We start from the raw sequence: 24,618 nt of genomic DNA on the forward strand, positions 1-24,618 counted from the left end.
CAGCGAGGAAAACAGGTGTGTGTGAGTCTTTTTTCCTTTCTTTTTTGGCTTTGCTGGATATGGAAACCAAGACTTCATATTTAGACATACATTCTACCACTGAGCTACACTCCCAGGCCCTAAATATTTTATTTCCACTAATGCAAAATTTCACACTCTGTTCCATTTAAAATATGTTTTCTGCAGCTTCGTGAACAAGGCTGAAACCAGGCCTGGAGTGGTGGAAGTGATGAGCCAAGTAGACAGGATAATAAAAGAAGGGGAGAGCAGCCATCTTTGTTTTGCTGGGAGGCAGTCATCGCTACATTCTTGGGAAACAAAGAAGTTAGTGGGTGTTTATGTTACCTAACTCCGACTGCAGGGTCAGGCAATTATCTCCTCAGGAGAACAGGGAGAGAATGCAACAAACAAGGCCTCACCCCACACGCTGGCTTGCAGACTACACTTAATGCAGAGCAAAGCTGCGACTGTTGGAATGGTCGAGACCAAACGACCAAGAGGCCAGGCCGTGGGACCATCATTGATGTAGTAGAAAGTTCCAGAGCTCAGGAAAACATAGGCTGGACATGTTATAAAAATCAGGCAAATGGGAAGAAATTCTTTTGTTTTTGCGACTTTGGTCTGTGCTGGGTAAAACCTCACTTTAGAATGAGTAGAGAATTTCTTCATTGGCTCTGAGCAATTAGTGCCTTGAATTTATAGCTAATTTCCACCAGACAGATGTATAGAACAAATCACAATTCAGTTTTCTATGCAAAGAGAAAATGGGAGGCCATTCCAAATTTTGAAGAAATATTGAGGAAATTAATTTTCTGGATAAAGGTGTATAAAACGGATGGATGCAAGCAGAAATAAATGAATACTTACCTATCCTTACATAAAATGTATTATTCTATTCCCAGGTAATTTATGACATTAGATTTAGAAATGAAAATTCATTATATTTTAAAAGTAGCAAAGTAGGAACTTACTTGAATGTGAGCAAAAGAATCGAAGAAAAGAGATTGGGGGGATTTAAGTCAAAACACAAGAAAATTGCACAGAGGCTGGTGACTGGAAGAAGGCCGGGGTTCTGGCCTTTTAAAAGTATTCTGTTGGGGCCTTATCCTATCGTGTGTAATGCTTTGGGAACATCAGTGCCTTCCTAGGAGCTAATTCTGTTGACCAACAGAGAGAACCATCTATGGATAGAATTTCTAATAATATTTGCTTTAAGTCCTTTGAGAAAGCTAGTAAAAGTAAGTGTCATTGCTGTCACATAGGTTGGGAGGTCTGTTGAGATTCAAGGTCTTATGAAGATGGGTTAATTATGACACAGTACCTCAAGAGGGGTCAGGTAAGGGACAGGAGGATCCTGCCAATTTGCTGCTGTTGTGAAAAATGAAGAAGGTACAGCTACAGCTCAGACTTGAAGCACACTCTCCTCTGTAAATGAATGGAAGATGTAGACTTAAGCAGGCAGGGCCCACAGAGGCCTCCAAAGCTGGATCATGAACTTGTGATTTGGGTGCAGTTTCCTTGGAGTAATCTGGGCCAATTACTAGCAGATTCAGAGCCTTACGGATAGTCCAGAGCAGTAAGAAAGATCAGTGGTTAAGTGTGGGTTCTTGAGCTAGATGAGACTGGTCATGTGGTTTTAGATAAAACCCTTCTTCAATATTTCTGTTTTCTTCATTTTAAAAATAGAAATAAAAGGAAGCTGGGCATGGTGGTGCCTATTTGTAATTCCAGTACTTGGGAGGCTGAGGCAGGATGATCATGAGTTAAAGGCTGGCTACATAGTGATTTAGAAGCCAGCCTAAAGTGAGATCTTGTCTAAAATAAAAAGGAGGGAGGGCAATATTAGTATATGACTGTCATAAAATTCCTTTAGGATCAGTGAAATCACCTGTGAATTTTACATGCTGCTGCCTGGAACACTCTGAACACTCAATAAAAGATAGCTACGGGGATTACTTTATTTTATTTTTAATTTTAATTTTTATTGGTACCAGGGATTGAACTCGGGTCCTTGCACTTGCAAGGCAGGCCACCAAACCGCTGAGCTAAATCCCTGGCCCATTACTTTATTTTCAAAGTTATACATAGCCAAGTTTCATTAGATGGCAAATGGTGAGACCACACTCATAAAGAAAGGCCTTACAGATTTAGGAGCTCACAACAAACAGCCACCCTAAGAGCTCTTGGAGGGAGTTAGTCAAAACCCAATCCCCATTATGCAGGCTTGGACCACATCTCCAATAACCTATTTCATGCCAAACAACCTGACAGGCACAGTAGCTGGTCCCATGTTGCTGACACAACTGAGAATTCTGTTTAAGAGTTGAAAACAAGCAGATTTGAACCAAGATATTCTTTGATTTCATAGTATTCCATTAGGCAAGCTTCATATCCTCTTAGCCTCAGTTTTCTCCAGTGTCCAAGAGCAAGAACAGAATCAGAGTGCAGCAGCAATGGTTTTTAGAGAGTGGTGGATATCAGTGAACTGGCCCCATGTGAAGCTGCATGTGTGTGAGGTTGTATTTATTGACTTTTTTGGTTATCCCATAGGAGGCCTTGCCAGTGCCTCGCTTTTGGAACAACATGGTAAGAAGCAAGCAACTGAGTTGGCAAGAGAACACATAACCTAGATGGTGAGACAGATTGTAGTAACTAGAGGAGCAAGACTGGTGAGAAAAGAGGGAAACATGAGTGTATGAAATGGAAGAGAGAAAAATGAAGACTTGAAACTGAAAGGGAAATTGAAAAGAAATGGAGCTTTCTGATGCTGATGAAGCATAAGAGTTAGGAAATGATGATAATAATAGTTACAGAAAGACTGTGAGATGGTCAGAAAGTCTCAGAGAATTCTAAGTAGAAAAGGGTCTTTGGGGCATTTTGTTATCCATCTCCTGTCTTTATAGTTAAAGATGAAAGAGCCGGGCGTGGTGGTGCACGCCTGTAATCCCAGCACTCGGGAGACTGAGGCAGGAGGATCTGAGGCAGGAGGATGCTGTGAGTTCAAAATCACCCTGGGCTACATAATGTGTTCCAGGTCAGTCTCAACTACATAGTGAGACCCTGTCTCAAAACAAAAACAAAAACAAAAACAAACAAAACCCCCCAAAAAAAGAAGAAGAAGAAAGGAAAAAGGAAAGAAATAGAGAATTCTTGTGTTTGGGCTTTTGTGTCTAGAGGATTAGATTATGATTTCTAAGGCCCGTTCCGTACCTCATAATGTATGAATTTACAGTCAGACTTATTTATATAAGATTTCTTATCTAGTTAAGATAATTAACTATGGTCTGTATAACTTCCATGAAAGCCACATTATTATGGATGTGAATGTGTCTGATTTTCCAAATTTTCAAAAAGTTAAGATCATAATGCCCTTCGAATTTCTAAGTAGCTTATACAGTGGGATCCTTTTTTCCCAGAAAGCTAACCAGCCCCCAGGGGTGTTCTGGGATTAGTGCTGAGCCTTTGGCAAAGTGGAGTCTGGGCTAGAATCAGGTCCTAGAGCTTTGTGGCATTCCTTTGGGGGATTCTTCCATTTGCTCGTTGTTAAAGTCTGTGATATCTGTCTCCTTGGTGTCTAGGTTTTCCATTAAGTACAACATCTCAGGAGAGACCCGAGAGCCAGCCCCATTGCTAATTGCACTGTGCTCTGAGGATGTCCATGTTTCAAGTAAGAGAGGCCTCCCAGAGCTCATGGGATGTGGACTTAGATTTCCCAGAGAGGTGTGGCTGGACCCCTGAAACTCTGGGAGGCTCCACCTTTTCAGGAACTTGTCATTGTCTGGGTCTCCCTCAAACTTGAACTTATTTGTCTCAGTACTGGCTGAAGCAGTCTGGAGGGTAGGGCTCCAAGGAGGCGGCCCCTCCTCTGAGTGGGAAAGGAGTGATCCTACCAGGTCTTCCTGCTGCTCTGTCCTGCTTGGCTGAACTCCGGTAAACTCAAAACTAGTGATGGAGGTAGTAGAATCACGGTGATCGCCATCTGATGAGAGCACTGGCACTTCGGCTGCTGTGATCAATACCTGGGGCACCTGTGGCATTTTGGTGGGGGAGGCCCTCACACTGGACTGTGGGGTCAGGCTCTGAAGGGTGCTTGTCCTGCTGGCCTCCCTGATTGTGGACAGTTCTCCCATGCTGGAATGCAGCTTGGGGCTGCCCTCCAGGGAGTGGGATTGCTGCCGCATTTGTGAGGCTCTCTGGGGGCTTCTGGAGGGCACGTGCAGCAGATCATGAGTTGGGCTGATGGGGAAGAGTGTGGAGCTGTCGCTGGCCTGCCTTCTGAAGCTTCTTCTAGGGCTGGTGGGGTGCTCATGGGTACTCAAGAACCTCTTGACTTTTCTTATCATAGAGTGCCGGTGGCCGTGCTTCTGGAAGTCCCACATCCACTCCTCACTGGGGAAGTCAGACTCAGACATCCTGAAACACACAATGACAAAAAGACAGGAAGGGTAGCCTCAGGGGCCTGACTCGGATCAGACTCTCAAAATTAAGAGATGAGTTTGGTATTTTTGCTTTACAGATTTTGAAAGGGGGATAGGGGGATTTAACCTGAGATAGTTTAGTAGGGATTTTCAAGCTTTTTGGTCTTAGGATCATTTTAAACTCTTAAAAATTATTGTGTACCTCAAAGACATTTATTTATTTGAGTATTGTCTATTGTTGTTTTCTACAGTTGTAAGTATAACAGGAATTTTAAAACACAAGAATATATATGCACATTAATGGTTAATGATGATGTCATTACATATCTGGTAGCTTTTGGAACATTCTATTGTACATTAGTCAACCCTTATCTGTGGGACAGACATTCCAGGACACTCAGTAGATGTCTAAAACCACAGATGGTGTGAAACCATAAGGGCTTTTCTATCTTAACTGTTTGTCACACACTGACTGTAACTTTTGCAGTTTGAGTTGTGACAGCAACACTAGCATGAATTTCCTTTCCTTTTCTACAATTTCACGGGTAGAAGAGTCATTCTTATTGTGGATCTTCACAATTTCAGCATAGGAAGCACTTTATAGCTTCCCTTTGACATATGTGAATTGTTGCCATTTCTACTCTTGTGCTCTGGGGCCATTATTAAATAGAGTAAAGGTCACTGGAAAACAAGTACTGTGACACTGTGACAGTCAGTCTGATAACTGAGTTATTACTAAGTGCCTGGAGGGCAGACAGCGTGGATACACTAGACAGAGGGAGGCTTCATGTTCTAGATAAGATGGAGCATGATAGTTTGAGATATCATCCACTGTTCAGAATGGAATGCAATTTAATTGCAAAGAATTGCTCATGTCTGGAAACTTTTATTTAATATTTTTGGATTATAAAGGAAAAATAGATTGGGAGTATGGTTGATTGTTTATAACTAAAACTTTGGAAAGTGAAGCGGTGGCTAAAGAATGAGAAGAGGCAAACACAGCTTAGTGTTAATATGGAAATAGTTTTGACCTTAAGGATTCTCTAAATGGGTTTCTGAGAATCACTGATCTAGAGACTTGACATTAAAACATGCACACTGTGTAAACCATATGATCTTTCTACCTTATTACAGATAAAATGAGATCCTGTTTCCTCAGTCTCCATAATTCTCATCCCTCCCCAAACAAAACAATGGATCATAGTTAAATTTAAAAGAGTGCAAATAACAGCTAACATTCATTTAATTCTCACAATAATTTGTGAGTTGGTATTTTTATTATCATTGATAATTTACAGAGAAGGAAACTGAGGCCCAGAGATACTCTTTAGGCCTAAGTAGCCAGTGAGGGCCAAACTCCAAGACTTGATCCCAGAGCATTTGGTCTTTACTCGTGTGATAAAAGCCTGCCACACAGGTGTCAAGAGATGAGCCAAAGCCCAGGGCAGACTAATGAGTCTTTTGTCAGAGGTGATTTCTGGTGAATGCTTGGCATTTCTGTCTGTTCAGTGAGTTAAAGAAAGAGAACCACATCGTGCTTGGGTCCCTTGTGAGTAAGTCTGATGGACTGCTATGGCTAAAAATTTCCTATTAATTTTAATATCTAAAAACTAAAACAAATAATACTATTATTTTTAATCTCCTTTAAGGATGAAATAAAATAAGTAGCTCAGATAGCCGTAAGACTGGTTGGTAGTAAGGTCTGCTCTTGCCTCAGATTACATGGTTGTCTCACATTTCTGAGAACTTAGTCTTAACTGAATCTGGAGAACTCCTGAAAGCCTTGCCCTTAAATGACGAATGCTCATGCTGGCTGTGGGAGCAACAGAAATCACCCTAACCCAGTCCGGCATTGGTATCAACATACATGGTGACAAGACACATCATGCCAAGTGCATTTTATGTGCCATAAGGGAAGAGTTGGTACAGTGCATTGCAGGTGTAACCTGAAAGGGCAAAGGGAGCAGCCAAAGAAATTGTGTTCCTCATCTTTATGAATAAGAGATGGATGACCGAAGGTGATTAACTGGCTAAATGTCCCAGGAAGGGGTTCCATTACACCCTCGTGCTGTTATTCTGAAGCCCCAGCTGTGCCCTTGGCTACCAGACAGCCTCCTGACCTACCCCTGCTGTGCAAGGTGCGGCTTCTGTTACACGGACTTGGAAATGCAGACTCATGCTTCAGTGGCCTGGGTGACCCTGCTGGTTGTATTTCATTAGGTCAGATCTCCAGTCACACTTCACAGGAATCTGTTTAGCTGGGGTGGACACAAGCATAGTTGGTCACTAAGATCGCCGCACTGGATGTGCTCTGGGACTTGAGTTCGAGTTGGCGATTTCTTTTCATAGGACTGACATCTGTCCTCCATTTGGGATCTTGACTATTTATTTGAATTCCTTAACTACTTCTAAAGCACACAACCTCATAAGAATGATACAGTCTTCTAAGAAAAAAAAAGTTTGTGTTTTTACTTCAAAACTTTGTAGCAAACGATGACAATAACACAACAACAACAAAACCCTTGTGATTCAAGAGGGAAAACCTTGCAAACTATGCACAGGTGTAGTGGATGCATACATTCAATATAGTGACAGGAATAAACCACTGAGTCACAGAATAGAGAAAAGTGGACATATTTAGTGAACAAACTGCAAAAAGATTAGTGCTTTTGCTAACGTTCTAGTGACTGACTTTGGGTGGACCTCTCAAGGACCCTAATGTACCTTCTGCCTCCTGTAGACTCATAAGATTTATCTGCTTATTCACCAACAAATTTATTGAACATCTACCACAAACAATTTGCTAAAGTAGGAATATTATTTCTAATTTAAAAGGAGCAAGAAGGCAGGCATATTTCTATCTCTTTATAGACACGTATATCTACATTTGAGCCCAACTGAGCTTTTGAGCTGTCTTTGACACTAAATGCGAGTTGGATAGGTGGAGAAGGGGCAGAGCATTTCAGGTGGAAGAAGTGACTTGAGCAAATATGGCAGCAGGAATTAGACAGCTCGTGAGGATGTGGTTTTTCTATAAAATAGAATATTAGCCATAAAGAATGAGGAATTAGATTCATTCATAGGAAAATGGATGCATATTGAGGTATACTCCTAAGTGAAATAAATAAGTCACACGTGTAAATACCGAATAGTTCCTCTGGTGTGAATAAACCGTAATAGTACATAAGATCCTAATGAGATAACTGACATTGTAAAATGGGAAGAAAAGGGCTAAAGGTGTAGGGAAGGTGGGATGAGTAGGGAAAGGGTAATAAGGTAAAAGAAAAAATGTGAGATAATGAAAAGATGAAAATAAAGTGTTTGTAAATGGGGAGGGGAGGAGGGGGTGAAGGGAGGGCAGGGACAAGGGGAAAAAATGAGAACCAAGACCTGTCATGTAGAGGTACAAGATCCCAACAATGAATGTAACTGTACTGTATCCCTAAAATGTACCAATAAACTCAATTAAAAAAAAAAAAAAGAAAACTCGTGAGGAACAGGAACACTTGAGGTGGTATAAACATACAGGGTAGCGTCAGACACAGGCTGGAAAGATATTTCGCAGTGTGTTATGAAGAGTCCTGTCATGCACTGAGGGATATGAACTTTACTGCAGAGGCACTGGGCAGCTATGGATTGTCTTGGACAATAGTGGGCATAGCCTGGGTTGCCTGGTCTCAGTAGTAGAGTCCAAGCTGGAAAGGCTATGTGAGAAGCAACACTGACGAATGCTTAGGGTAAGAAATATGATTTGAAAACTTACCCACCTTTAGCCTGAAATGGTTCATTCAAAGAACACTTTTTATGCATTTCATGATGAAATGATGAGTGGTGTCCCCCAGGTTTTTATTCCACGAGGGAGCAATAGTGGAATTCATCAGTATGATGGGCTGAATGACCTTTCTTCCATGGAAAGTGCTTCATGGAAAATTTCACTGCTAATACACAGTGTTCGTCACTTTCTTTATCTAAAAGTCATGGTTTTCAGCAAGCACGACTATTCTCACTTTGGGGAAACTGTGGTTTAAGAGCAAAATGGTTTAAACCTAGAGCACAGAGAATAGAATACATTAAAAAAGTCTTTATTTCCTAACTGGGTGGCTTTGGTGCACTGTTTAGATCCTTTTATACTTTCTATTCCTACTTTTCTGATTTTTAAAATGTATTCTTAGTATGAAGTTAGAATAATTCTAAGGCCAAAATGTCACTTAAACAGTTCTAGCAGAAACAATATATGACAAAACATAAGCACCCTCATTATATTACTAAATATTAGAGATGGTCAGCTGAAAAAGTGAGGTTTTATGTTTTAAAACTCATTTGGACTGAGCTAGATAGGTAATTGGAGAATGGAAGACATTCACAAAAAGTGCTACCCAGCCGTCAGTTTCCAGAAATGGAACTGGAGCGCTGTCTCTGCTGTGGGACAAATGATTCATTTTGACAGCCTGCTGAGCTAGGATTGCCGCTGCTACTCAGGCTGACACTAACTAGCTGTGTGACCTTGGGAGACTCACACAACCTCTCTGTGACTTAGCACTGCTCTGGGTAAACCAGTGATAACAATACTTTATTGCTTTCCAGGTTGTTTGGGAATGCAAAAGGGATCACACATGCAGAAGAACTCTGAAGAGTGGGAAATATAACAAGGACTCTATCAATGACTGGCAAAGTTTCAGAAGTGGTTTCCAAACCATGATTGACTTTTCCTTGGGCGGGAGGGAATGACAGCCTCTATGTAAGGGTCACTGCCTTTTCTCCCCCAAGAGTGTCCTTTGTGAGTACACCTTGTAGATGCCACCAAGTAGTTAAAACCTTAGAAAGGATGACTTAGCATTCATCTACTACGAAGAGTAAGATACGGGGGGAAAAGAGAAGAGTGCTGGCAGAAGCTGGGTTATTTGAGGAAAGGGAGGTAGGGATGACTTGAGGTGGGAATACAGAGACAGGACTGTCTTGACCTCACCTTGCCCCTCAATACTGGTATTTTTTTATGCCATGGCCAGAAATTACCAATCCAATTATATACACTTATTGAATAACACAAATCATCAGTACAGAAATACAGGACACATGGGAATGAGAAAGGTTTCCCAGATGTTGGGCTATTTTTGGAAGGGAGTAGAAGGGTAGAAGAAGGAGAAAGAAAGGCTATTGCTTAAGCTTATTGTTTATAGTTGACTCTAGAAGAAAAGAGAGCCTGAACTATTTCTCTAGGGCCGATAGATATTTGGATTATTTTCACCCCATATATTTGAGAGTTATGAGAATATATATCTCACAACATTTAAAAACATTTGTGGAGCACCTACAAAACATTTGCCTCTCTTGCCAAGGACAGACATGGGAGGGTGTGAGCAGAGAGATCTCAAGAAGCAGAATGCTTTGCTCCCCTGTTGCCAGGACAAGGGAGACAGGAGAACAGATGCTGAAGACATCAGGAAACTTCCCGTTTGGGGAGCAAGGCTGATATATATCTCACAACATTTAAAAACATTTGTGGAGCACCTACAAAACATTTGCCTCTCTTGCCAAGGACAGACATGGGAGGGTGTGAGCAGAGAGATCTCAAGAAGCAGAATGCTTTGCTCCCCTGTTGCCAGGACAAGGGAGACAGGAGAACAGATGCTGAAGACATCAGGAAACTTCCCGTTTGGGGAGCAAGGCTGATACGGACAGACCAAAATAGCCCGAATGATTTGAAAGATTTTGTGTATCTTTTTAAAAGCAAGCTTTTTGTGAAGCAACCCCCTTTTGACTAGTGTGATTAGGTAAACAGAGTTTCAAAAGGACTGAAAGAGAAAACTGGATGCTCATTTTTCTTTTTCTGTCCCACTTTTGAAGTGGTGTTTTGACAAATCCAAATGATAAGAGGTCATTTCAAGAACTGAAATGAGGAATTTATGAAAATGATACTTAATATGATCTCGCATCAGATTTATTATTTCAAAATTGCTAGTGTACTCAATGTTGGGGGACTACTTTGGAGGAAGCCAATAATTTGCCTGAGAATTTATCAGGGCAGAGATGTGCAAAACAGAATACACTTTTCAAACCCATTAGAGGTGAATGCTGTTATTTTTAACCTTCTGCTCTGCAGAATCACTGTCAAAACTGTAGCCAAGAATTTATAAAATAGGCAAGGTAACCCTTATGCTGAGCTGGGAGGAATGGGGCTGAGAGGTATGAGAAAATCCAGTGGACAGAAATTGTATCCTCCCAGCCTGCTCTCTTCTCCTTTTCTGGTAGACAGTTTTAAGCTAGCAGAGCATCCCGCGAGGTACACTTAAGGCAGAAAGCCGTGCACGGAGCTGGTGGGTGACCTTGCCGTCACCTCTCCGTTGACTCTCATAGTTTAGACCAAAGATTATGGCAAGTCTGACTGCAGTGGACTGTTGCACCTTTAAGGAGGCACATCTGTCTTCATGCTGTCACCTCGGTTATGCTGTGCTGGCCTCCGTTGTTTGATACAAAGAGCCAAAAGCTAAAAGTGGAGGTTCACATGACCCTCCTCTGCTTAATATTGTCGTATCCTTTAATGGTTTTGTTAGAAAGGGAAATTTAGCCATGTGTACAAAAGGTGAAAAGGGAGCACCACTGATGACCCTATCTTGGCATATTAATGAATCCCTATGTTCTAAATTATGAATTTAATGCAGTTATTGCCTTGCGAGGTTTTGTGTTCCTTTTCTTTCTGCAACATTAAGGGGAAAATCAATGAACCAAGAATACATTTTTATTGAAGTTAGTGATAAAGAACTAGATACATTCCTTTCTCTTTCTTTCTTTCTCTTTCTTTCTTTCTTTCTTTCTTTCTTTCTTTCTTTCTTTCTTTCTTTCTTTCTTCTTTCTTTTTTTGGTACAGGGGATCGAATTTGGGTTCTTGCACTTGTGAGGCAGGTTGTGGCACTACTGAGCTAAATCCCCGGCCCTGGATATATTTTCAGTAGTATATAACATAAGCGTGCAAGAGTATAAACTGGACTATGTCTTTTATTATAATGCTAAACTACTGGAGTTGGCCAAGAAATAATTTCTGAAAAAAGTGTCAATCTGGAAGTATATTTAATCAAATTTTAAGGTCTTTGCTTGCTACAATATGTATCTTCATACATTTTAACTAATATTATCTACTATACAATCTTTGTGCACATTGAGGGGGTGTGTGTGTGTGTGTGTGTGTGTGTAATTCCAAAAAATAATTGTATTATTGATCTATATATTTAGAAGTTTTGGAATAGAGACAGGAAGGTAAAAGTCACAATTTCCAATCAAATGCAGCCCCAGGCAGCCGATCTCTGCCTTACCTGCCTTACAGAGGGGCCACCAAGCAAGAGAATAGTGATGGCAGGTAAGGAAGGACAGGCTGATTGGGGCTGACATTTTCAATTTCTAGTTTTCAAGGCTGTTTAATCTTCCATCTAGGTCTTATTTTCAGGGAAAGAGGGTAGAAGGAACTCAGAAAAATCAGACTATTTTCCTCTTTATTAAGTAGATTCTTAATTAGCCTCATGGACCCCTTCTATAAGATTACTATAAATGTAAAGAGGTTTCAAAATATAATGTAAATAATGGCAGAAAAGCCCAATAGAACAATGTACTTTAGAAGGGACTGCAGTTTTCAATTTAAGAATTGGACATGCTTTCAGATTAGCAGGATGGTTAGGGCATGTGCTCATGGCACACTTGAGTGACCCATTTCATCAGCAGCACAGCCTCCCTTCTCCAGAACTTGGAACCATCTGGCTACTATGGAGGTATAGTGTGTTGGGGTTCTTCCCTGGCCCATAAGAGATTAGTGCTTCTTTACCATTGGCTGCTTTGATTTTCTTCTTTCTTTCTTTTTGGTACCGGGGATCAAACTCAGGACCTTGTGCTTGCCAGGCAGGCAGCAGAACCACTGAGCTAAATCCTTGGCTAGCTGCTTTGATTTTCAAGACAGGACTAAAGAGACTTATGAAACTTCAGGTCTTTAATTTCCATGTGTTCTATTTCTCAGTGTCTTAAACATCTGTGTTTAAGTAAATAAAAAATAAGAATTTCGAAGTGACTCACGAAGTCATAATGTAAAGACAAGCAATCTACCTTTTACCTCAAGCTTGCTATGGCAGACTAGGTCTGGATCTTTTTTTTTCAGCCATGTTCAGTTAAATTTAAGCATTTGATGTTTGTTTTGGTAAAGTTATGTTTAGCTGACTTAGTATTTATTACTGCCACAATAAGAATTATTTTCATTTATGACTGTTTTCTTTTTTTTGGTACTGGGGATAGAACTTGGGTCCTTGTGTTTCCGAGGCAGGCGGCAGAACCACTGAGCTAAATCCCAGGCTATGTGACTGTTGTCTTATTGTATATCTTATCAACAATTCTTCTGGCTGATTTTGGGTATCTTCTTTCACAGTGAGCTAATTAAAAAGATACTTTAATTCAAACAGCTATTAGAAAACATTCCATATTATGACAAAAGAAGAATAACAATAAAAAAACCAGATTCAACTAAAGTTATCTCAGGTAAGATGAGTTCAAATAGGAAAAAATTTTTATCCAATAGGTTGATTCTAAAGTTGACTTTTATAACATTGGGAGATGAGCTGAAACTTCAGACTGATTTGGTGTTGGAATATATAGAGTGCAGGTTTAAAACAGTAGCTTTTCGGAGACAGAGTAGGAAGAACAAGGTGGGCCTTGTTAGGATTTCCTTTAAATTAAGATGGGATCCATCAGTTGGAAACTGGATAAAGAAGATGTGGTTTTTCTATAAAATGGAATATTACTCAGCCATAAAGAATGAGAAATTAGAGTCATTCATAGGAAAATGGATACATATTGAGGATAGACTCCTAAGTGAAATAAATAAATCACACATGTGTAAATACTGAATAGTTTCTCTGGTATGAATAAACTATAGTACATAAGATCCTAATGATATAACGGGCAATGTGAAATAGGAAGAAATGGGCTAAAGGTGTAGGGAAAGTGGGAAGGGTAGGGGAAAGCTAATAAGGGAAAAGAAAAAAATATGAGAAAATGGAAATAAAGTGTTTGTAAATGGGGAGGGGAGGAGGGGTGGAGGGAGGACAGGGACAAGGGGAAAAAATGAGAACCAAGACCTGTCATGTAAAGGTAAAAGATCCCAATGATGAATGTAACTGTACTGTATACCTAGAATGTACCAATAAACTCAATGAGGAAAAAAAAAAGACGGGATCAAGACTGGATGAGGTGAAAATAGTGCTTCTGACTTCACCAGCCACATGGGCACCATCTCCCTGTCTGCCCTCCTAGATCAAGCTGCCCTCCTCGGGGCCACCCCCAGCCTTTACTGTCCCTATGTGTTCTCTGTCATCCCTCGTGATGCTACCTAGTCCCCAGTTCCCTCCTGCGTAAGTGACAGCAGCCTGCTAAGTGGTCTGTTTGATTCTACTTTCTCTTTTTTTTTATTCTACTGTTTTCATCAGTAATTCCACCTTTCATCCAGCTTCCCTGCTAACCTATCTATTTTTATTTTTATTTTTTTGGTACTGAGAATCGAACTCAGGACCTTACACTTGCCAGGCAGGTGGTGGAAGCACTGAGCTAAATCCTCAGGCTCCTGCTAACCTATCTAAAACAAAAATGTGACCATGTCAGTGAATAGCTTTGGGTGAAGGCAGACACCCTTTACCAGCCTATAAAACCTTCCATAATCTGCCCTTCCTTCTCCAAATTCATTTCTTGGCTCTTCTTTGTCCATCAAATTGCTCCTTTGATTATATCATTTATCATTCCTTTCTATTTTTGCTCACATTGGCCTGGCACCTACCCTCTACTGATTCTCCCACTCCCAGCTGTGTGCCAGCTCCTACTCTCATCATTAAAGATGAATGCTACACTCCCAAATCCAAGAACCCTTCTCCTATCCACCAGGCTGAGTGTTCCTGTAAGACTCTGAGGATTTCTCTATGGCCACACTAATCACATTGTATTGTAACTTGTCTCCTCATTATGTCTGTGAGCTTAAGTGGTATTTTAAAAAATTTAAAATTTTTCCCATGTCTATATCTAGTATCTGGCATAAAACGTACCACAAAGTAGAACTTTGGGGAAAAAAAAACTTTAAAATTTGTACTTAAAGAGTTGATAAAAATGGAGAAACTGCAGCTTTGTTTCATCTAGTACATATATAGAAAACAGGGCCATATTTTGAACAAAGTTTTGTAATACTGAGAACAAAAGAATTTCCTTTCTATGTGAATGCGAATAGTGTGCCAAACATTAGGTGCCCTTGGATAATACTTTTGCTCACTTTTTTTTTTTTTTTTGAGACAGGGTCTCAAAAACATGGTGAGAGCCATGTGGTACAGCAGGCTGGCTTTGAAGTCATTATGCAGCTCCAGCCTGGCCTTCACCTTGTGGTCTTCCTGCCTCAGCCTCCTGAGCTCTGGGACTATAGGCATGCACCACCACTCCCAGCCTTTTGCTCAGTTTTTGAAGAGCATTTGTTACCTTGCTGTTAGAGGGTCATAGGTCATTTCTAGGTCATATTGTGACTACAAATCTGAAATCTTGATATGAAAAGATAATGAAGTTTGATTCCTGAATTAATATGCTGGGGCTATTCACAGAACAAAAATAAACAATATGAAAAAAATTTACTGAAACAAGAAAGGATTTTTATGCTCATCAAGCACGGACACATGAACTAGCCATGGGTAGTTAAAATGTTGTGTCTCCCTGTCAGAAGTGATTAGTTTAGGAATGGATATGTTAGTCAAGCCTAGCCAGTGATAGCAAATTCAGCACTTCAATTTTAAGAGCTGGAAAGAGATGTACCCTTTCCCCAGGGTTTCTTGGAAGATGTGTTCTGAGCCTGGAGCAGCTGGCTGCCATCTGCCATTTTGCTCTCAGGAAGGGAGAGGCTGCCTAACTGCACTGCAGGGGAGAAATGCAGGACCCACAGAGATGGGGCAATAGTGGCTTAGTTGGGTTACTTTGAGCCACTGCATTCAGCCATGGCTAAAGCTAGGCTTACTGTCTGAGTGTGATCTAATAACCCCCTTTTGCTTAAGTTAGTCTGAGTCTGGTTTTCTGTTACAGCTGATCAGAAACACTTTGCTGAATACCACAATCTTAAGAATAATCAACACTCATGACCAAAAAGGGGGTGTCTTCCATGAATGTCAGCTTTCTACAGCCAGTTCTCTTGTGAGTGACTTTTCCTGGATGGTGAGACAACCTTTTCATGACCCTCACTCATGCAGAAAGTCAAGAATAAAGAAGCTTTTGCCTTTTTTTGATCAGTTGGTTCTAGCAGAATCCAGCTAGACTTCTTGCAAAAATTTCCACAGACTCTGGCTTTTGCCTGGGCCTCTTCCTGCCATGCAGGGAAATATCTTGTTTTGAGTAGTGAAACTCTGACAACTGACAATTTTTTTGCTGCAGTTTTCAAGTGCCTTATCTCCTGATTTTTCTCTCAGTTGTTTTATTTTCTGTTCCAAACTCCCAGGGTTAATTTAATATAAAAAAGAACTTCAATTTATTTAATCTTTCTGTGCCTTGGTTTGAAATACACAAATAAAGACCTAACTAGCTGATAATAATAATGCTCTGTAGTTATATCTATAGTATTTTTATGTTTGCAATCTCATTTTATCTTCCCAATAATCTTTGAGGTAAATATTGTCTGTGAGATCTTTTAAATCCTTAATTCTATGTTTCCATATCAACAATTAGAAGAAACATATTTTAATGCTTTCTAGAGAACATGAGCATTTAAAAGGGGTGATCAAAATATATAGTGAATGTTTAAATGAAGAAAACCATTACAGTAAGAGACACTCAAAACACTCCCTCTTAGAATGAGCTTAGTGTATTCTTTCTAAAGCAGTTCTGGAAGTCTTCTTTTGTGAGTGTCTTCATAACATCTAAAGATATGGTGAATAATGGAAAGATAGACTCATAAAAACTTTAAAATGTGTCCTCATCCACCTTATGCAACGAGAAATTGCTACTCATGGAGACGGAGCAACAGGCCAGGGGCAGGATGAGTAACTACCTTGGAAGAGCTCTAGAGGGAGGAGCCACCCTGCAGCAGAAGCAAGCGCCTGGTGGAGCGCTGTGACAAACCTCCTGGCTCCCAAGTCTTTTGCATCACTTGCCACAACTCCTGAAGTTCTACTTTGTGTCACCCTGGGCTTTGGATTTTGGGGGTGTTTTGCCTCAAAGCCCCTAAAACCGCTACTTATGAGCACCAGGAGACATCAGGTAGAGTTTAGCTTTACAGGAACAGGATGAAGCTAAATACCTGAGTCAGCGAGTCAGGAGGCAGAATGCTCCAGAAGGCGGGGAAAGATGGTCACAATGACAGCTACAGCACTCGAACCCACTTCACAATCTTTGAGCAGCCTCAGGAACAATCAATTTTGCCATAAAAATTCCACAAAAATTTTCCCTTTTCTACTGATTTTTGGGGGGTTAGGGAGAGGTTTATTACTTGCTAAATTTACCTATGCTCTCTTCTTTAGGTTACTTAGAAACCGTGGAATCTGTTTCCCACAAATACATTTCTTCCCATTCATGTATTTCTCCAAAATCAGATGCATTATCAAATCTAATAAAATTATTCTAGAGCTGTGCATAAATGACATCAGAACTCAATGCATTTAAGGGTTACAGTATATAGGGACAGATGGTTACATTAAAACCACTGGATAGGGTCTGACTTGTGTACTAAATACAGTGAGAAGGCCCTCCGCCCCCCCCCAAAAAAGGGTAGATAGTGATTGAGTTATTTGCTAAATATTGAAGATTAAAAAAAATCCTTACCCCATTTGGGTTGTTGACCCCAGAAATGAGGGTATACAGTAATCAGCAGCAGCCAGTGTGTATGGTGGTCGAGCGGCAGAATCATCCCAGTAAATATCCTTCTTCATTTTAGGTAAGCTCATGTGCATTTCATCCACAGCTAAAAGAGAGACCTAAAATCATTGTCATATTGTTAGAATAGCTCAGATGTGAGTTAGACAGAAGAGAGGAATTTCCAGTAGGTAGACAGGAGTTGGAGGGTGACAAGACAGAATCTAACTGAAGAAGTATACAAATAAATGCCTACAATACCCACTCGCCACACCGGGGCTGCTGTGGAGTTGTACCTGTTGTTCACTGTTCAAGAGCCCTGGACCATAGTGAAAGTGGGGCTGCAGAGCTGCTCACACTGTGTGCATAGAGCCGCACCCCTCAGTGTGGGCCTGCATCTCACCTGGAGGCAAGTGAGGCCCCCTTTCTTTTGTACTCACAGCTACAGCACTGTTTTAGTGGCTACCTGACAACAACCACTTCACTCCAGGGCAGGAAGGTGAAGATTCTCATTATTTCACCTCGTTAACCCCATAAAAACACAACCACTTTTTATATTCCCTAGTTTCGGGTTTATTTAAAAAAGCACATCATCAAGCCCATACTATTTGAATATATAGTGATCTTTCCTCTTGGCTTGGACAAAGTGACATAGGAATAAATTATTAATTCTCTCAGACTCAACTTGTAACAAACAGAGTGAGTCTTCTAGGCATTACCCTTCTCCCCTAATAGACTGACAATGTGATATACAGTGAAATGTTTGAACCTAAAACAAATGGAAGGTGAAGTGAGGAGGTGAAGTGAGTCTTGCCCAGAAGGAAAATTCCCTTGTGCCAGTTCTTCATGGAAAGCTCAATGGAACAGTACTTTGGGGTAATGGGGTGCATTTCAGGCAGATTTGAGAAACAGTCCAATGTGGCCCAGACCCAGTGTCCAGCTGTTGGACATCTGATTGCTAGAATCTATGTGCTATGAGTTTAGGATTGTACCTGGGTGCCATTTTATGTCACATAAACCCCTCTGGGCAGCAACAGAAAACAGGTAAAATAATGAGCTAAAATATTTCACTGTCCTAGAAGGAAGAGGCTGAGTAAAACTAGTGGAGAAACAGAGAAAACTGACTTGAAATTCTACTTAAATTTTACAGGAACTTAGATCCAGGACAGGTGAGCCTCCAAGAGGACAACATGCTACAGAGCTAATCCTCTTTCATTTGTAGCTAAAAGCTCTGATGCTTGGGGCCTGAATCCAGTCAGTTCAATTGGAAGCATCACAAATGGTTTACTGTTAATGTTTGTAAAGGAGAGAAAATTTCCTCTAACCTGCAAATTTCTATCAATGCACCAGTTAGTTTCAAAATCATCATCGTCTTCTCCAAAAGGGTTGATAAGTTGCTCGGCTACCTGCAGTTGAGAACACAAAAGAAGTCATCATGCTGACCAGGGCCTGGGGATGATGGTCGTTTTATTCTCTTCTTATTGTGTCACTTTCACACTGTGTCACTAGAGGAGAGAGTGTTGTTCTATAGGCAGATATTTATTAGCAAGTGAGCCTTGATGCTTTCACCATAAATGATGCCCAGATGGTAAGACAAGGCTAAACAGTAAAGAAAGACTTAAATCACAATTAAAGAAAACATAAGGTAATGTTACAATTATTAGACATAACTGCTAAGTTAATAAGTCATACAGTTAGTAATTCATCAGGCTGGAAGTCAAGGTTTATTTTACCCGAAAGAATTTATTTTTATCCAGTTAATTTTCCAATTGGGAAAAGTTTAGGTAGCTTCTTATCACACATTTGTTTTTAAAATTTTTTACATACTTTTCTCATATTTGGTCAATATTAAATAAACTTCTTATGTTCTTGCACTGAATAGTCTTCTTGATGAGAGCTTTAAATGTTAGCCTATCATCCTGTCATTCACTGCTTTGAATAATTTCCTTTAATTTTTATTATCTCTGTATCTGTGTGTGTGTGTGTGTGTGTGCTTGTGTGGGTGTTTGAGTGGGATATTTTACATTAGATCTAGGTGGAAAAAACTTATTTGTAAATAATAAAGTTATCATTTGAGTGATTCCCAAATTATAGATTCTGAGATCATTTGGTAGAAACTCTACTCTCTTAGCTTTTAGGATTTAAGTCAAGTCACTTAAAGCAGTTATTTTCAACCTTGGCTGTACCTGAAAATCACTTGAGGAACTCTTCAAAAAAAGAACAAAAAACAAAAAACTTAACAACCAAAAACCAGATACCTGGGCCCTTTCCCTAGTGGTTCCAATTTAATCTGTGGAAGCTGAACCACATATCAGTAATTAGTTAAAGCTCTCAAGGGGTTTTGAAAGTGTGGCCTGAGTTGCTGAGCCACTGAGAGAGAGACAAGGTGCCTCTGCTTGTTCTAAGGGACAGCTCCAGGCAGGGCTGTGCCCCACAGCAGTGAGCCCCAGGGGGATAACTATGCCAGTCCTTCATTGTGAGCTGAAAGAACCTACCTTTTATTCCCCCTTGGAATTTTGCTTAGATTAAATGTTATATCTAAATTTTCACTTTTATGGTATGAGTCCTGTGTGTATTACTATAATCTTATGTTCAGTTATTAAAATGACACCGACATTTGTGAATTGATGATCTCACAAAGATTGTGGAGCAAGTAACTGAGTACTAGACTGTTCAGAAAGTAAAGAAGGTTCTGCCATACTTTGCAAAGATTTGTAAATGCAGTGGACCTTCCAGATACGTCTGGCCTGACTATGAACAACTTGGGTTACGACTGGAACTTTAGTTTTAACTTAAGAACTAAGTCTTGAGTTATGACTCAAATGCAGGCCACTTGTGGTTCTAGAAGGTCTCAGATACAGATTTAACTCTTAAAGAGTTCTGGAAAGAACATTACAACATCCATTCCTGTGTGAGGTTAATTAAATCCTGGGCTAATGTCTCTCTAAGGACACTGAGATCTGCCTGTACACAGGAGAGAGGATTGGAAGGCTGTGTAGAAGAGCCTGAGCTTCAATTGACCAACTTGAGTTACAACCAGCCCTCGAGAATGAATTGGTTCATAAGTCAAGGGTCCACTGTACCTGAACTGCCAGGATAGAACAGCTCTTTAAAAGTGAAGACACAGCTCATTTGTTTGGGAAACTCACATCTATAAAGTTTCCTATCTCCTAGTAGAGCTACAACTTTGTCGTTCATATTTTACCTTTTCAAAATATTTTATGAAGGAAAAGGATATTAATATTTTAGAAACACGGTGGAAGAAAGGAACAACTAACTACAACTGGCTTAGGACCTTTTTTTTTTTTTTTTGACTGAGCACCTTACATGGACATAAAGCAAATAATTAAAAGCTTAACACAACTCAAAGAAGAGGGGAAAGTTAACATGCTGAGCATTTGAGCCAACTGTGGTGATACTATGTTTATAAAGGGCAAGGCTACTTTTTCCTCAAGTGGGAAATGAGAGTCAGTAATCTGTCCTACTTTTTCTTTCTCGTGAGTAAAAATAATTAGTAATTATTGTCATCTGGTTAAAAATTCTTTGCCATTTGTAAAGGATATGCCTTTAGTCTCTAGAGTATAATTTAAAATGCCAACATATTTACTTTTCAAGATGAAGATTCAAGCTAATAAAAGGAAAGGCTTCTGAAAGGACAATGTGGCCACAGCATGAAGGCAAGACAGCCCATGGCAAGGCCTTCCGTTTAGAAATTCTATTTTGTTAGTTGTCTTCAAACTGTCATTAGATTTCAGTTGGCAAAGCCATGGCCTCTAACTCTTCTTCCCCACTACATACTTCCCTTCTAGAAGTGATGGAAGAGTCAGGCTTCTGGTGTTTATACATGTAACTGGGTTTGGGGTTGAGAGGAGCAGGGAGGTGGTGGTGGTGGTGGCTGGGAAACAAAATTCTACCTTGATAATTGTATAAACTATTCTTGATGTTCTGACCTGTTTTTAAATTCCAGGCAACCCAATAATCATTATTAATCCTGGTGTTTTTAGTGTTGATTCTGATGGATTCTTTTCTGAGTCTCTTTTCTTGTTTTGAAAATGGGACGCATTTAATGTTGTGGGACAGCTAGTAAGATTGCAGAGTCCTGCAAGTAACAATTTACAGGACCAGGCAGAACCAAGATTCTACTACAATATTAATGCTTAAATTTGATACCCAAGGCTTCTTCCTTACTGTCTTTTACTCCCTTAGTTGCTTATTGTGGCATGGAAAATATCAATGCAGTTACAGATATTACTTTAACTACATTTCTGCAATGCTAATGGGAGCACATGGAGACTTTAAAGGAATCAATAGCTATAAAAGAGTGTTCTTCTAATTTGCTTGCATAATGAACTGCTTCAGTCTGCTGCAATACAGTTTGACTACATCTCTGTAATTTTCATTCTTGACAGAAAAGTAATCACATTTCTGAGCTATTGCATGTCAAATCTACCTTTGACTCACTCATGAGCGATTTGCTAAAGACTTAGTAAGGGTCAGCATGGAGAATTTGGAACACGATAGATTACAAGAGTGGGCCTCAGGCATGGGGACTGTTGGCTACCTTCAGCCATCCCGCATAGAAGAAGAACTGGAGGAGAGTAAAGACTGGAATGTAAAGATCTAAGTCATGCCCTGCGTAGCCTTTGGTGGGATCCAAAAACTGGCGTCCAATGAGGCAGGCGAGGAAGAAGGTGTAGACAGCAAGAGTGACAACCTGGAACAGAGAGAAACTGGCATGAGTGCTTGGTGCTGCTGTCCACAGGCAGCTTGAGTGCTAGGAGGGCAAGGAGAAATAACATGTTGCATGCACAGCATCTGATACCTGGGTGTAAACCAGCGGGATTCCGACCCAGTCATAACCGAACAAGAGGCTGCACCAAGAGCGGTATCGATTCATTTCCTATGCCAGAAACAGATAAAAGGGGATTTACTGAAATGATGGGCATGGTAATAAATACTGACTGGGATTGAGGCAATGTCCAAAATGATGGTACAGACTTTCTAAGACTAGAAAAGTGCCTCCTAAGGCTACTACAAAAGAAAGTTCTAAAAATGACATGCAATGAGCATCACTGAACAGTGTGCAAAAGAGTATGAACATTTAGATATAATACAGTACTTTTCTTTTTAAACTATTAAGACTGGATGTTATAGAAATATTACTCTATTGAATCCATAATTTCCACCTTTTATATTGGCAAAAAAATGGTGACAAGAATGCAATGATTAATATTTAAAATAAGCAATTTATAGCTCTTTTAATAGAAAAATTTGGAGAGCATTTTTCTCTCTTAGAAACATGCTTATACAGATCTTATGGAAGAGATTAGATATGTCTTAAACTCCCTCCCCTTACAAATGGGGACTTCAGACTATGCATATTTATAGAAAATCTATCTCTCCTTGCATCAGAAGGACTGAGACTCACTGATTCTTTTCCTCTATTGAATGTAATTATTACCTAAGATTGGGATGAAAAATTCAGCTTAATTTGGGTGCTGTTTTAGCCATCAGGCTAAAACCATTTAGCCTTTTAGCCTAGCTCAGGCAGTAGACTGTCATGGCACAAATATATGTACCCCTTTTGGAATTTGTTTCTTAGATGAATTCAGCTTTCTTTCATTCCTTTCTCTTTCTTTTTCCTATTTCCTCTCTCTCTTTCTTGCTTTTCCCCTTTCCCCTTCCTTCCTTCCTTTCTTCTTTCTCCCCCGCTTCACCCCTTCTCTCCTCTCTCTCTCTTTCATTCTTTCTCCCTCCTTTTTCTTTCTTTGCCAGGGATCAAACTAAGAGCATCATATATGCCAGGCAAATGTTCTACCACTCCCTTAACATCCTCAGCTCCAATTCAGGGTTCTTTTGTTTAGGGAAAATATTCTTGTTCAATGAAGCACCTGAAATGTTGATTTAAACTTGGGAGAATCCAATTTTTGGGAAATAGCTGAGGAGGTTTTTTCTTTCTGTGCAGATTTTATTTTAAAATCCTGAACCTGGGATGAAATATATGCTGTGTGGGCATTGTACTCTTCAAAGATCTTGGCAGTCTGAGGTTAATCAATCAAGGAACAGTACTTGCAGAGCCTATTAAAGCGTTCTGTATAAAACATAGCTTCCTAGCAATTACTACCAAGCAATCTGAGTTCAACCTATGCATTGTGTCCTGCACATTGTACATTCTGACACTAGCAGCTTGATCTTTCTGTTCCTTTGGAAGGAGAATGAACCAAACAGACTTTTCCTGGCAGACCTGTTATATCCAGGTCCCTTGTGGGAGATAGCTAATATCTTACTGATGATTTGTGATGTACTTACAGTCATTAATGATTGTAGATCAACACTGTCTCTGATTCTACCTTCATCCCGGGCTTTAGCTGCGAGATTTCCAAACCAGATGAATGGAACCCAGTATTTTAGATGAGGAGATTTGTGATGGTCAAATAATTTCCTTTCATCTGCTGTCATAAAACCTTATACAAAATAAAAACAGCTAGATTATACAAACTTAGATTAGCACTAATACATTACCATATTTTCAGTCTACAATGGAAAGCTATGGAGGGATACTAAAGAAATATAAAGGTTCCTGTCTCAAGTAGTTTATCCCGAGATTCTGATTCAGTTGTTTTAGGGTGAAGTCAGGTTTCAGCATCCTTTTAAATCCTCATGGGTGATTTAATGGAACTGGATTCTGGCAGCTGAATGCTTACTGAGTTCTGTAGGAAACTCTGACATACCAAAATGTTTGAAAATCACTGCACTAACCAATGAAGGTTCTGTTTATTCAGTATTTGAAGTAAACAGATAAACTATTACAAAGCCAATATTTACCATATGGGAGACTAGTTTAAGATGATACTCAGATTACTGGTGCTGGCTTAGAAGGGTTCTGCCCAGGCCTGGAGAATGGTGCCCTCTACAGAGGTTGAAAAAAAAAAGAGCCTGGTAATTAATTCACTTCTTTCTTCTTAGTATAACTCAGAGTTGTTGTATGAGCTAAATAATCTGTTATTTCTTTTCTTTTTTTCAAAAAAGACTTGCAGGATGTGATTAAATATTATTTCAGGAAGTTAACAGAAGAATAAAGTGCAAAATAAAAGAGAGATGATAGGAAACAGGGAGATAGCCTTTGTGGAGAGGAGAGGAAATGGGTGGGGGAAGGGGACGTAACATGATGACAGTGTGTTATGTATATGTGCCAGTTCCCCCAAACAAATGCAATTTTCATGTATCGCTAACATATATAAATAAAACATGTGAAAAAAGAGAAGTTAACAGATGCATTTGACCTGTCTTTGTGTTGTGTTTAAGGAGTTGCTGCAGCTGTTCTTTAACTGGAAGCCTATTCTCAGATATTCCATATCAATTGTCT

At 39.9% G+C, this 24,618-nt stretch overlaps 1 protein-coding gene across 1 annotated transcript in view; it reads right to left on the minus strand.

Annotated features, from left to right (window-relative positions):
* Positions 1–3,162: 3,162 nt before the first annotated feature.
* Positions 3,163–24,618, minus strand: part of Best3 (bestrophin 3) — a 34,029-nt gene continuing 12,573 nt past the window's right edge. The window contains exons 4-9 of the mRNA XM_010644194.1: positions 23,562–23,716; positions 22,075–22,152; positions 21,814–21,966; positions 18,578–18,658; positions 17,223–17,374; positions 3,163–4,413 (exon numbers count right to left, since the gene is read on the minus strand). Of these exons, the coding sequence (XP_010642496.1) occupies positions 3,489–4,413; positions 17,223–17,374; positions 18,578–18,658; positions 21,814–21,966; positions 22,075–22,152; positions 23,562–23,716 (1,544 nt within the window). The 3' untranslated portion in view covers positions 3,163–3,488. The remainder of the gene's footprint in view (positions 4,414–17,222; positions 17,375–18,577; positions 18,659–21,813; positions 21,967–22,074; positions 22,153–23,561; positions 23,717–24,618) is intronic.

Source organism: Fukomys damarensis, unplaced genomic scaffold, assembly GCF_012274545.1.
Source record: "Fukomys damarensis isolate Sample0158 unplaced genomic scaffold, DMR_v1.0_HiC HiC_scaffold_15, whole genome shotgun sequence".
Classification (NCBI taxonomy): domain Eukaryota; kingdom Metazoa; phylum Chordata; class Mammalia; order Rodentia; family Bathyergidae; genus Fukomys; species Fukomys damarensis.